Raw genomic sequence first — 14393 nt, forward strand, 5'->3', positions numbered from 1 at the left:
GTCATATATAAATATTATACTTTTTACTGCACTAACTTTTTTTTTTTTTTTTTGAATTTAGGTTTTACATTAAAAATGCAATAAGATTACATTAATTTACAACACATTACTTAAGATTAAACGAGTGGTTTCAAGGCTTTTTGGTTTGTGGTATGGAGGACTGAAACTGCGAAAATAAAAAAATAAAATAAAATAAAATAAAAAATGGCTCAATAAAATAATTAATAGGATTAAATGCACCAAAAATAATAAAATATACCCCCTAATTAATAATGTATTCATTGTTAAATGTGTTTATTTATTTCTGTATTATTTTCCCTTCGAAATAAAATGTAAATTATAACCATATTTGTCACCAGTGACAAGTGTCATCTGACAGCTTTAACTACATATACATTTTTTAGAATAAATGTTTTACTTTAACAACGTGTGGTATTTTATAAGCCTATTATATGTTTGTTTATTTTAGATATTAATCCAGTTTCCAGTGTTTTGCAGGACTAAGAGTCCCCAAAAAGTCAGACTACAGAACCAGCAGTGCCAAAATCAGAATAAATAACTTAATAAATAGATTAATATGCCAGCGGACCAAAAATAACCTTAAAATGTAACTTCTTATATATTTATTTTTATTATTTTTTGTATTTTTTTCTGTATTACTTTCCCTTTGAAATAAAATGTAAATAAAAAAACAATAAAAGACCTTCAACCCGAACCTATCCAGGTGAACCTGAATCCTACATCCTGACTGCGACTCTTCATATTAAATGTTTGTTCACTGTCAAAGTCTCGTTTTCCCTGAAAACAGAAATGTGAAACAAATCCATCCCTGAGATAAATAAAAGAAGAACAATAAAAAACCCAACAAAACACATGAAAATAGAAGAGAAGAACTTTTTTTTATTTGTTGTGAAACTACAAAACATATTGTTTGTTTGGTATTTTTTTGTGCTGGTGAAATATTTACAACTCTGGTCGACAGTACAGTGTCTGAGAATAAAATTCACAGCTTTTCGGGACTCTCGCGATAAAAACAAAAAAAAAAAACAGGAAAAGCACACCCAAATCACAAAGTGCAATAAATACATGCTGTATGTTTCTCATAGCCGCCTCCATACACATTACCAGGTTCATCACCAGTCGTAATACAAACAGATTCATTAGAAAAAGAAAAAAAAAAAAATCAAATGAGGAAAAAAAAAATGCACTTGAACTTCAGAAAACAAACAGAATTATATCACAACCTACATGATGAAAAAACATAATTATTTGAGACTAACAGCATTTTGTTTTTCTCTGAATGATCGTGATTCTCGTAGTAAAAACCTACATTCCTTCATCCAGACGTTGTTACGTAGAAACGAGTCATCTTGATTTCGAGGTTAAACAACATTCGGTCGATCACGACAAAGTTCACTTTAAAACAGACGGTGCTGCTCTTCAGACTACACCGAGTCCTATTCTTTGACGGCTACTCGCTCCACTAACGGTTCACATTAGGAAAATTAATGCAAACGTTTCTCTACATTTACAGCTTCGTTGGATCAGATGGCGCCGGCGGTGGCGGCCGGGTTTAAGACAACAAAAAGAAAGAAAAAATAATAAAAGTTTACATGTTGCTCTCCGAAGGCACACCCTCTCACATAACTCCAAAGGCTTTCATTAATTTCACAGTGTTCCTGCTACAGTAAAACCCTCGGCCCCGTCAGAGTACGCCGCTGCGTTCACACTGCAGGAGACGCTTCATGCTGAGAAACGTTTGTCAAAACAATAAGGACGAAAATTGTGACATTTAATCGTTTTTTGATTTAATGGCAGTCTGACCTCAGTCTGAACAGTCGGATCAGAATTCACACGTGTTTTATGTTGCGTCAGTTTATCGTGACGATGAGGAAGTGAGGCGTTAAGACGTGGACGCCATGCGTTAAGGAGAAAAAGATGCGTCTGTGCAAGTCTGTGCTCGTCCTGTCGCCTGGTTACGGAAGCCCGGAGAGGCCAAGTGTGGAAATCAAATTAATTTCCTCAAGTCTGATCTCAGGACTTAGGAACAGGTGGAACTTTGCAAGGATAATGTTTCAGGATAATATGTTCCTAATAAAGTCCTTAAATTTATTTATATTTATGTGGGATTTTTTTTCTTTTGCCATTTGAAGAAGAAAAGCAAACGAAATTTCACGACAACTTTTCCAATTGACTTTTTTTCACCTGGGATAACGTTTTGTCAACTGAACGTCTTCTTTAATTCATTTTTTTATTTTATTTTATTTTATTTTTTTAAATGTGAAACAAAGATTTTCACCTTCCCAATTTTTTTATTTTTATTTGTCTTCACAGACGGGAAAAATGTAGGAAAATGATCCTGGCAAATAAATAAATAAACAAACATTTAATGTGTTTATTTTTTTATTTAATAAATTCACCTGGCAATTTTACCTCGACCTCCATCACATATAAAAAAATTAAATAAAACAGAAAGATTTCCTGGCAAAACCTTTTGTTTCACCTGTTCTTCACTCGTACACACAGGTGAGAAAACTATTTAAACTATTTATCTTCTGTACCTCCATGAGCGTACACAAACCAGAGACGAGGAAAATAACACAAAGCCCTCTTCCACCTCATATTTCTGGTTCTTGAGCTGGTTCTGTTCAGTATTCTTGGACCCTCGGTGCGACAGAGCAGTACAGCTTGTGTTTCCACCAGGTCTGAGCCGAAGCTTCGTAATGAAGGATCAGTGGAGGTCGCACGCTGGAGGTCAAGAGTAGTAACAAGATGGCGGCTCACATTGATAAGCTGCGATCTTTTTGTTTAGTTATTACAGATATTTGATGAGATCACTACGTTTATCTGACATCATAGCAGATTTTACAAACTTTTTGTGTTTGTGTACTTTTTGTGTACTTTAATCTTTGGTATTGATCTTTTGTTGTGACTGTTCAGACTGATATCGATCACAATCAAACGTTTAGTTCCTGCAGTGTGAGCGCAGCGTCGGTGTGAACGTCCTCACAGCATCTCCATTCAGTTTCCATCAACTATCACCTTTTTTGTCTTGTCCCAGACGAAAGGATGAAGAGCCGCTGTAGTGTTTGTGTGATTATCATTATTACGTGTTTGTGGGATATTTATTATTCTTATAGACACTTGTGCAAAAATATTTCCTACTTCTACCTGAACGTGTGGTGACTATCTTTCTTTCTCTGTTGGTGGATTTGAGACATTTACAGTATTTCATCATCAGGAAACAAAACGCTGATTTCATTTTTTGGGACTTTTTTGGATGAAGGATCGGAGGGTGAAAATAGGAACAGGAAGTGGAGACAGATAACAAGGAAATCGACTTCCTCTGTTGGTCTTAAACATACAGACACCAAAGGAAACAAACTACAGTTCGAGCTGAGCTGCTGTTTATCTACAAACAGTAAAAAACAGGGAAACATCTGGAATGACAGCAGCGGTCAGGTTTGTGTCGGCTACATTCTTGTTTACACCGGGAATGGAAACATGGTTTTATGAAGGGTTTGTGCCACTTGATCCAAAAGCACCTAACATTCGCAACGTTGAGCATGGTGACCCAGCAGGAAGTGAAGACGCCACAGAGACGACGTGCTCGTGACCTCTGAAACAGACTCTGAGTCAGGGTCAGGAGAGGAACTGTTGAGGAAATTCCAGATTTTGTAACGTTTGTACAGATAAAAATCCATGTTTTCTGCCAACGCTTCACTACGTCTTCTCTTTATTTGATCTTTTTCATGTCCTGATCTGTTGCTCTGCCAAAACTGGATTCATTTTTACTGTTCACTCTGAAAGAGGTTCAACTTTTCTCTGATTTTTCTTGTAGTTTTTTTCCGTCATTGTTTTTCCTTGTTTTCAATCTGTGATGCTCAAAATATTGAATTATTACTACATTTTCACAGACTAAGATTTCTTCATATTCCTTACTTACTTCGTGTGGTGTAGCTGCAGATGTTTCTACTGTGTTTATTTTATGTACTGCATCTTTATCTCAGGCTAACTGCTGATGTAAACTCAAGCTGTCAGTTTTTTAGTCAGTGGCCCAACAGATAAGTCAGCAGGTCTTAGGTCTTCTACCTAATATTGATCAAAGTATTGATATTAATCAGATATTAAAGCATCAAACATGCATTTTAGATGAATGAGATGTTTACACTTTCAATAAAAAGACAAATAAATTGTATGTAAGGAGTTGTTGGGATGCGGTCGACACATGTATGCGTATATTATCTTTTTGTTTTCACATCCTAAATGTAATTACCTGTGTACATGCAGATGTTTAATGTGTGCAGCATGACAGAGACTAAGAATTTGTATCTTGTTATGCAACCCAGTGATGAGCGAGGACAAATAAATAACCTTGATTCTTGATCCATCAGATTATTTCTCGTGTTTCAGACAGAAGACAGTGCCGCTGCAAGTCGTGATCTCTTTTGTATTTCTTTAAAATGCAGCTCATTGTCAGAAGTTAGTTATTTATTAAGTCTGTTGCTGATTTCTTTATATTCCTAATCTTTTTGTGAGCGGCTCACAAACGTCCCCCGTACAGATAAACGCTCCTTAGTTCTTCTTTATAGTGAAGAAAATAATAAGAAACAAATGCAATCTGTTCTAACTGTGCTGAACCTCAGTGCATCTTCTCTGATGGATTTCTTTCTCTGTATGATAAATCTACTTAAAGATATCTCAACATATCAGGTCGTTCAGGTCGTTCAGCATCATTTAAAACAGCATCACGTACACAGTGAAGAGAGTCGGGAGTTTTTGCTTTAACGCAGGTGGAAAAAAAAACAAGAGCACCGAGGACAACTTCTCCAACCTCCAGCACAAAGAGTCTGTAAACAAGAGACGTGCCGGAGTCGAGGTCTGCTGCCGATTTATAAGTCCGGTTGCCTTGGAAACAACGTCAGACGTCAGTAAATCTCCACTGAGCTGAATGTAAATCACAACACGGGAGCACAAACGGTTAACTGACTTCTGACGGCCTCCTGCACGGCAACAACAAGAGAAAAATACTTTCTCTTCTGATTTCTCATCAAGGTTACTGAGCAAAGTTTGTGTTATCTATACATTTATGGCATCCAGGGCAGAAGTGCTGCAATAAAATAACTTTTAGAGTTTCCTGAAGAGAAAACAACCTCCTAACAATTTAATGTCTTTTCACATTGAATCTCTAAAATCCATTTTAACCTTTAACCAGCACTATGCAGAACTTTCAAGGACTCAGAGTACTATGAAAAGTGACCTGAACATGTAAAATATTGACATTTTATTATGTTATCCTCCTATTTTTTGGATATTGCTATATTGTCGTTAAGGCTGCATTACAGTAAAGTGAGAAAATAACTTATAATGAATGTTTAACATTTGCTGAATTAACAAAAAAAGCCAAATTAATCAAGATTTATCATAGATAGTGTTTCACAACGTTTATAAAGTTTCTTCTAACTCAACAACTCACAAAATTGAGCGATTTTTAAAGGGAGTCTGGGGACTTTCTCCACAGGCAACAAGGAAGTAGCCTACATTGGTTACTGTAAAATCTGAAGTCTACAATAAAATGACGTCTTCCTTAATACATTTTGAGTAAATGGTGCAATCAGTTGAAACAGTGTGTTGGCAGGTAAGACGCAGTTTATGGACACAAGAGCAGACAGGCCGGTACAAGCTGACACTTTTTACAAGGAAATAAACAACTTAATGTTTTGCATTTAATGCCGAATTTACAAGAAGGCACGAATTATTTAGAATTTGCCGGATCTGTATCGCAAAGTTTTTTCAAGTTTTTCCTCAAGCAATTAAACTCTTAAGATTGTGGATTTTTCCAAGGGAGTCTGGTGATATTGAGAGACATTCTCATTCTCACATTTTCTGCTGGGGCACCATGCTAACATGCTAACATCCAGTTCTCAGATATGAATCCAGTTACAGAGCGGAAACAGACGAAAATGAAAACAATACAAACTGAGTGTTCAAATGTCATCAGGGCAGAAAATATCTTAACCAGCCAATCAGAGGGAAGACGAGGAGCCTTGAGAAGCAAAGTAGGACCGCTGTCTTCCTATTGGCTGGTCAGTGGTGATGGTAAGGGAGGGGGAGGGGCGTTTAGTCACTTCCTTTTAGTCATACAATCAGTAAGAAGTTCACAGTCATCAAAAATACATTTGATCTTCACGTCCTGTGTGTGTTTCGACAATCAACAATCGTTCCATCGCGAGGCAAAGGTTTTTGGATTCGTTTTTGTTTTTAACTTTCCAAAAACCCACATCAAGTTCTTTTTTTTATTTATTTATTTTTTTCAAACGTTTACCTCAAGTTTCTTAAAGTGCAGACTATCCGAGCGACTACCTGAGTGTTAGTGAGAGTTAGTGCTGTTTTCTACACGCTGATGAGTGTCGACTGTGCGCGACTTCAGAAACGCTCTTGAATAATCGGATCCAGTTCATGTAGTGATGTTTTGTAAAGCTCCAGTTTTTCCTCTCGTGTTCTTGTATCGTGTGCGACTGAAACAGAAGACATGCTGATGATGCTTATGTACAACCATCTGTGCTGTCGATATCGTATACGGCAGATGTTCGTCTGCGTATGAAGTTCTTAAAAAAACACTTGACGGTCAATATTAAATATCTCTTAAATGTAGATATTTGTTTTATTTTTCTTTAGTACCTTTGTTTCTTCTGTGTTGTGTTGTGCTATCAATATACATTTATATATATTTTTTGTCCAAATGTGTAATTTTTAGTACAAAACTGCTTGTATGTATGCACACGTGCAGCTGTGTGACTTTGTGCTGGAATGATTTAAAACACCTAAGAGCCTATAAACAGCCTGTTAGTAACAGAGACACAATAAACAGAGTGGAAGAGAGAGAGGTGAAGTAATAAAAACAAAAAGCTCTAGCAGTGCTATCACTAATTTACAAACAAAAGACTATCCACATTAGAAATGCCGAGCTCTTTAAAAATGTGTTTTCTTCTTCACGGTTTTGAGTGTTTGTTTCTTTCTACTAAACATATTATTATTATTATCATCATTATTTAAAATTCTTCATAACACCGCCAAACGTTTGCTTCACGTGTGTTGAGAACAGCAGGTTAAGACTCAGGAGGGGAAATACTTTGAAATGCTTCTCTACACGTCGTCGGCCGGCAGGTCGGGGATGCTGGTCTTTGCTCGTGTGAAGAAGGCCATCTTCTCTCTGAAACCACACAGGAAACACATCAGTGAGCCGAAAACAATGAGCTCTTTAATGTAAAGAGAAAAAGGTGTTGATTTCATTCATGAAATAAAGTCCACGACTGTTTTTCCCCCTGACAAACAGCACCAACGTCATTATCATCCTTAGCCTGTTCGCTTTAAATATCCCAGAACATTAATGAATGGATACTCAGGGACCCCTCGTCTGTTGTTTCTCCCACCTGAAGGTCTGGACCTCGGGGACCTCCTTTCGACTCTGGCCCCTGATCTTGTGGACGTCCTTCGCTGCCGCCCTCATCATCTTCTCCACTCGTTTCTCCTGCAGCTGCTCCTCACGAGTCTAAAAATAACCAGGAGCACAGGGATGTTCAGGCACTCAGCTTGTGTTAAGAACTCTCTGATGTGCAGAAGTGAAAACCTCAGAGTGACGGACAGTCACTCACCTGTTTCTCGGCTTGTTTGAGGAGGAGCCGGAAGCGTTCGTCTTCTTGGACCCAGGCCGGCAGCTCTCTCTGGCCCTGCTGCCTCGCCGTCTCCAGCTGCGTCTTCAGCTCCCGTAGCACCCGCAGCTCCTGCGTCAGCCGGGCCTGCCGCGTCCGAGACACCTGCAGGTCCAGCTCCAGGTCTAGTGACGTCCGCAGGAAACCGTCCAGACCTTTAACCTGCATGGGAGGCTGGAGGGAGGACAGGGAGGGACACAGTTAAACACTGCACACACAAACAGTTAGTTTCATTATCGGTTAATCTACAGATCTGTAAGGCGTCAGAAAATTGTCTGCAAAGGGCCTTAAAGTCACCTCAGCGTACAGTAACACTCACCAGCATGTACTGTGTGTATATGAATCAAGCCCCAGGAGGGACACTGAAAGAGATTCTGCTTCCTGCCTTTAAATTAACAGAAGCTGGCAAATGTCAAAGCTGCATTAAACATTCAGACGTTTATTAAATATTAAGAGTCACTTCACTGAGAGTGGTTGGGAGGTTTTAAGACTCGAAAAATGCAAATGGGCTCCCCGACTCTCTCTCTGGAGAACAGAGACGACAGTTAATGTGGTCGGTAAACCTGCAGGTTTAACTTCACTGTTAAACTGTCAGGAAGCAGGAAGACGAGAGGAGATATACAGCAGATAATAGAGGCTGGAACAGAGTCAAACCTCTGGAGGGAAGCATGCTGAGATACACTGCTGAGTGTCAAGACCCAGCCTCGTCTTTCACGCCACAAAGCTGGCTCACATTCAATGTTTGTCATTCCAACTAAAAATACTGTATAAAAACATCAGACGAAAAGTGCTTAGGGGTAAAAACATGAAAATCAAGAAATATACACAGATAAAATGCTAGTTGATGAGACACAAACAACTGCTGATATAACATGATCACAGATGGACTTAAACTGTTTTGCATTTTTATAGATTTCTTATTGTCAGGAATCATAATTTATTTTTCTGCATTTTTGTGTTGGTCAAGATGCTCAAACACGTACAAAACTTTGCACACTGATCAGAAGTCGCCAAAATTAAATGTTTTTTTTTTTTTACAACTAATGTAAATGCAGTTATAATAATATGTCAGAAACAAAGTCTGCCAAGCTTCAAATGTGGGCATGTTTTCCGTTGGGTGAGATAAACCTCCTGAGACAATCTGCTGTACTGGCAGTTTGTATGAATATCATTTAATAAGAAAGTACGCTGAACGTCTTGGACACATCTGTGTGTCTCTCCTCTACTGTCACAGTTTGACACACTCAGAGGGACTTCATGGTGCATTCAGGTGCAAGCCTTAAACTCTGAAATCTACAGCGCTTTGAACATCAAAGGTGACACTCTGACAGTGATGTCATGGTGCCTTCATGGTGCACCTCATAAACTCAGAAATCGATAATCAAATGACCACGAAGGTCGTTTAAAATGGGAGTTTCAATTTTCTTTCCTTAGTTGAAATCACAGACCTGCATCTGTGATAACTTTCTTGTTCTTTCACGTCAAAATAATAACATCTCGTTCATTTCTACATAAAATTATATTTAAAAAAATCTACCAAGTAGCCTATGATGATTTTCAAGTTGTTCTACTGCAGCATGTTTAAATAATTAATTACTAAAGACATGAGATGTGAAAGAAGATACAATGCCGACCTTTAAGTAATAAGTTAGAGAACGCCTGCTGTAGATCTTTGTGATGTTAGATTGTGAAGCGTTCGAGTGTTTCGAGAGACAGATCAGGAGACAGAAGTGAAGTTTTTACCTTCTTCATGCGCATGCTGCGTCTCTCAGAGGCGTTTCTGACAAACGGAGACTTCTTGGAGAGCGTGGAGCTGTCGCTGTCACTGCGGTTTATCTGAAAGACAGAAAAACAGCCACGAGTCAAACATCAGCTCACAAAGCTCACTGAATATTAGTCAGATCTTCAGAGTTAAAGGTCCGTCTGTCTCTCATTTGTCTGATGTTTCATAGTATTTGTGAGGGTCAGTTACCCTGCAGATGTACTGGCTCTGAGGTCCAGGGGAGAACGTCTTGGAGCGGATGATGGTGTTCCCTCTCATGAAGGGGATCTGCTGGTGGACGTCCGGGCGGCGTTCCTTCGGTCGAACCACCGAGCAGTGGTGGGACGGCAACAGGCTGTCCATGCTCGTCTCCTTGTTGACCTGCACAAAGAGAACGGGGCGATGAAAAGCTTTTTAAAATCTGCTTTAACCAAAAATTGCATCAACTTCAATCCTCTGAACGTAGAAGTTCGATCAACCATTGAGAAGACAGATCAAAACATTCAAAACAACCAGCAGTTTTAAGTCAGTATGAGATCAACACCTGTATCCATCGAGGATAAAAGCAGGAAAGGGGTGGAGAAGAAAGAAATACAGTGACAATACGAAAAACAACTCATTTTCAGCCCATTTTTCCTGCTCCAGTGGGTGTAATTTCCTTTGTGATGGATTATTCTCCGTATAATTATTAAACGGCTGTGAAAAATGTTCTACAGGACTGACACCCCCCCTTTTTTAATAAAACATTTTCTTTCAATTTTTACTGCTTGTAGCTGCACTGAAATATGTTTATTTCTTTCCTCGTCATCCAAGGAAAGAAGAAATCCAACACAACACACATCATAAACTTTCACCATCATCAATCAGAAGAAAACCACTCGAGTTACCTTTTCTGTGATGGATGCTGCTGCTGCTGCTGCAGGAGGAGGAGGAGGAGGAGCAGGAGGAGGAGGTTTGGTCACCTTCTCCTCTTCCTCCTCGTCTCCTTCCCATTGGCTGCTTTCAGGATAAAAGTCGTCCTCCTCTTCCTCCAGAGGGCCCTCCTCTCCCTCGCCGTTTCCATCTTCGTCATCGAACAAGTCGTCCTCCAGAGGGTCGCCATGCCTGCCGATGAAAACGCAGTTAGAAAATGAAGGAGGATAAACTCTGCGACTTTTATACTCCTTCAGCTGTAAAATGTGTTTGTAACGAACACTTAGATTATGTTTCTGTTTGCTCGTTCTCATTTGTGTCTGATTGAAGTTATGACTTTGCCCATTTTGATTTTTATCTCATCAAAAATTCTGTTTGGCTGCTTGTGATTGGTCTGTGTGTGAGAGAGTGCATTGAGGGCACCATAACCTCAGGGCACCTGGTGATTGTTGGAGGACAGAGGGAGGAGGGAACGTTAAGGTGTTACTTAAAGAGGGGGGAGGTGTATCTGAAATTTAAGCAGCTTTATTTACAGTCTGAACCTGCCGGGTCACATTCTGTCTCTGTGTTTGTCTCCTCGCTGACAGCAACTGACTGCTGGAGTAAGCTTTGTTTATCATTTGTCCTTTTAATGTTCAATCTTAATTTGCAAACCAACTAGTAGCTGTAAGTACATTTAGTGGAGCAAAAAGTACAACACTTGCCTCTGAAATGTAGTAGTTAAAAGTATTGAGTAGCAAGAATGTATACTCAAGTATAGGACCTCAAAAGTACATTTTTCGGAGTAACTTTCCACCACTGAGAGTGCTAAAATGTATGTCACTTGTCAAATTAATGAGTGAAACTGTCAAGAGTCATAAACCAGCATCAAAGATCTGATTCAAACAGAGCTGCAGTCACGGTCAGTTAGACAGCGGCACGGCATGTTAATCACTAAATCAAATTAACATGCCGTGTGAAGATGTACGATGGTGATCTAGAATAAAGAAATATATCAGAAATATAACAAGATAAAAAAATAGATGGAGACCGACTCACCACTCGTCATCGTCTGGAGCTCCGACTGTGGAAACACTGGAAATCACCGGAGTCTGAAACACAGCACACACACAGCACACACACACACACACACACACACACACACACACACACACACACACACACACACACACACACACACACACACACACACACACACGAGATTTTAATCAGTGTGTTTTAAAACATGTTTAAATAACTTTCAAACAACTAAACGTTGCAGATTGGTTATTTTTTGTCTGCTTTTTATGCTGGCCCGACTATTTTTATACAAGATGCTTCAGTGCCTGAAAACTATTACATTCATCCAGAACACTTAAAAATGAATTTATAATGAATTCAGTGATTTCTCTCACTGATTTCTGCTGACAGACCTGCAGGGAAACTTTGTTTTGTGACTGTTTAATTATTAAGAACTTCTAAGTGGAAAACAACCACAAGCAGACAGAAAACTGAACAGAGAATCAAATTAAGATTAAAGCTGTTTCTAACGATGTTTTCTATACTTTTTTTAATAATAACTACTCTATTATTTTTCTCAGCATCACACTACAGGAGTAAATCTTCTACAGTCGAATCTTCAACCCAAAAATATGTTCATAATGATCGTTACAGACACGTGTCAGTATCATCTACACTGTATCACCTTTTTGACCCTTTTCCTGTTGAGTGCAAACTATTTTTCTACCTGACTGAAACTTTAAAGTTTAAACACGTATCCACTGATCTTCTGACGGAGGGAAAAGCTTTCATTCAATTAGCACAGGTCAGAGCAAATATTTGAGAATTATAAATCTCTAGTTAAATAAAAGGCCTCACTAATAACGAGCAGCAGCAGGTTTACTGTATACTTTTTAAAAAAAACTCTGTTATAGTGAGAAGAGTAAAGTTTCTGAGCTGATTCAAAGCTTCTGGATGTCACTCAGAGAGTCAGTCTTGACTCATACTGTATGAGAATAAATCCGCAGTGTGACACTGCGTCTGTACCCTGTCAGAGCTGCTGGCTGCTCGGCTCTCTTTGTCCTTGTTGTTCATCTCGGGCATGTAGGCACGGCTCAGCAGGTTGTACCACTTGGTGCATCTCTCCTCCGAACAGCTGACATCAGCCAGACTGATCTGAGCTCCCGCCTGGAGGAGGAGGACAGGGGGGCAGTGAGGAGGAGGAGGGAGGAAAGATGGAGGATGTTAACAGAATAACACTGCAGCTCATCAAAAACATGAACATGACGATAATTTAAAACATGTTTTCTTCAGCCGGGATGTAAAAACCAGAAAGAAGCCTTCCACTAACCAGACACTCTTCGTGGCCTGACTTGCTGGTGACGCAGACGTCGACCCTCAGCGTCTTCTGCCGCAGTGCACTGTGGGATATCTGCATGCCGAACACCTCGTTGACCTCCACGACGTCCTGAGGCAGAGAGCCGCGTGTTCGGAACAGGCAGCGGGTCGCCTCCACGCAGGGCAGCACCGCCGAACGCACATACCTGCAGGAAAACCAGGTGAGAGTGTCACCACGAGGCTGTTTGGTCGTATGACGTATCAGATCTGAATCAAATGAGACGTCCACTGGTTCTTTGTCTGAAAATACTGGATTTGTATATGTGTAACTTGCTGCTTGTAAAGACTTGTTGATTATTTGTATCCAGTTCTAAGTTATTTGCACCACTTCTCCTCATGTTAACACGAGAACAAGTAAATAAAGCTCCTCTCCTACACGAGCAAACAGACATTAAGCATGCAAAGCAGCCTGAGGCACCAGAGGGAAAGCAAACACTTCACTCTTTACCTGTAACACACAGTGATAACCAGACTCTGTATAGTCTGAATGTCTTGTCTTGTGTTTCATTTGAATATTCAAACTGCTTGTTTATATAATGATTCGGTTTCTTATCTTTACCTGCAGTTTTTCGCTTGTGTCAGTATGTACTGCACCTAAATCACTCAGTAAACAAGTGTCAAATAACAACCAGATGTAAAAGGACGTACATTTTCTGGTCAGCCGGCAGACAGAGGGCGCTGCAGTTGGACAGCTGCATGACGAAGATGGTGAAGCGTTGGTCTCTGGACTCGTAACGGAAGCCGAGCTGCACCTGAGAGCAGCCCAGCGCCAACCGCTCCTCGTAGGAGCCCAGGAGAAGGTCTGGAGGAAGGCCCGGCCTGGAGGAAACACAAACACACAGACACGCTTACTTACAAACAAAATGCCATGTAAAATAAGACTTTAAATGTTTACTATTCCAGTGCAGTGGAACAGCGATGTAACATCACTATAAAAGGTCTGCTAGCAAAGATTCAAACGTAAATACAAATACATAAGGACTAGCAAAAAAGAGATATAATGGTTAAAAAGTCAGGGTAATGAAGTGTATGTAAGCTGTTCACCTTACAAAATGTATTGTGGATAGAAATGCGTCGTACCTGCGCTCTGAGGGCTCGTACACGCCACTGTCACCAGCCACGGACTCGTCCGACACCGCTGAGGTCACGCCCATCTTCTTTGGCCCCGCCCCCGTCCCTCGCTGTGGAGCTGAGTCTGAAAACAGGAGGAAACAGGAGGAAAACGTGGTTGAGATATGGCTTCATTTAGAAAGGATTGGGGCTGAGGAAGTCAGAAAGTATTGACAATAACATTGACAATAACAGAAATATAGACGCTTATCTTGTAATTAGTCCAAAACAACTTAGTTTGAGTCATCGAACATTAAAAGACATACTGACCCACACAAGATGTTGAAGTTTGACGAGAAAATGACAAGACATCTTATGATATAAAAGACATGAAATAAGCTTGATAAATGGCTTTTATAAGTTGAGGCAGAAAACATACACTGTGTGAATGTGTGTGGTTTTGCGTCCATGCGTTTGAATCGAAGAGTTTAAAAGGGAATGAAGAGTTTCACAAAGTCGCTCAGGACACCTTGAATTTCTCGTAAAGAAAAGAAAATGTTCTCCAGGCACAGCAAGGACAG

The 14393-nt window shown here is 39.8% G+C and overlaps 1 protein-coding gene across 1 annotated transcript in view; it reads right to left on the minus strand.

Annotated features, from left to right (window-relative positions):
- Window positions 1-880: 880 nt before the first annotated feature.
- The window catches only part of wwc1 (WW and C2 domain containing 1), a 52947-nt gene continuing 39434 nt past the window's right edge, over window positions 881-14393 (minus strand). The window contains exons 12-22 of the mRNA XM_073479172.1: window positions 13843-13957; window positions 13411-13581; window positions 12716-12908; window positions 12412-12552; window positions 11425-11477; window positions 10362-10578; window positions 9685-9855; window positions 9456-9548; window positions 7656-7886; window positions 7434-7552; window positions 881-7213 (exon numbers count right to left, since the gene is read on the minus strand). Of these exons, the coding sequence (XP_073335273.1) occupies window positions 7147-7213; window positions 7434-7552; window positions 7656-7886; window positions 9456-9548; window positions 9685-9855; window positions 10362-10578; window positions 11425-11477; window positions 12412-12552; window positions 12716-12908; window positions 13411-13581; window positions 13843-13957 (1571 nt within the window). The 3' untranslated portion in view covers window positions 881-7146. The remainder of the gene's footprint in view (window positions 7214-7433; window positions 7553-7655; window positions 7887-9455; window positions 9549-9684; window positions 9856-10361; window positions 10579-11424; window positions 11478-12411; window positions 12553-12715; window positions 12909-13410; window positions 13582-13842; window positions 13958-14393) is intronic.

The sequence above is a fragment of the Pagrus major genome, chromosome 13 (assembly GCF_040436345.1).
Source record: "Pagrus major chromosome 13, Pma_NU_1.0".
NCBI classification, from domain to species: Eukaryota; Metazoa; Chordata; class Actinopteri; order Spariformes; family Sparidae; genus Pagrus; species Pagrus major.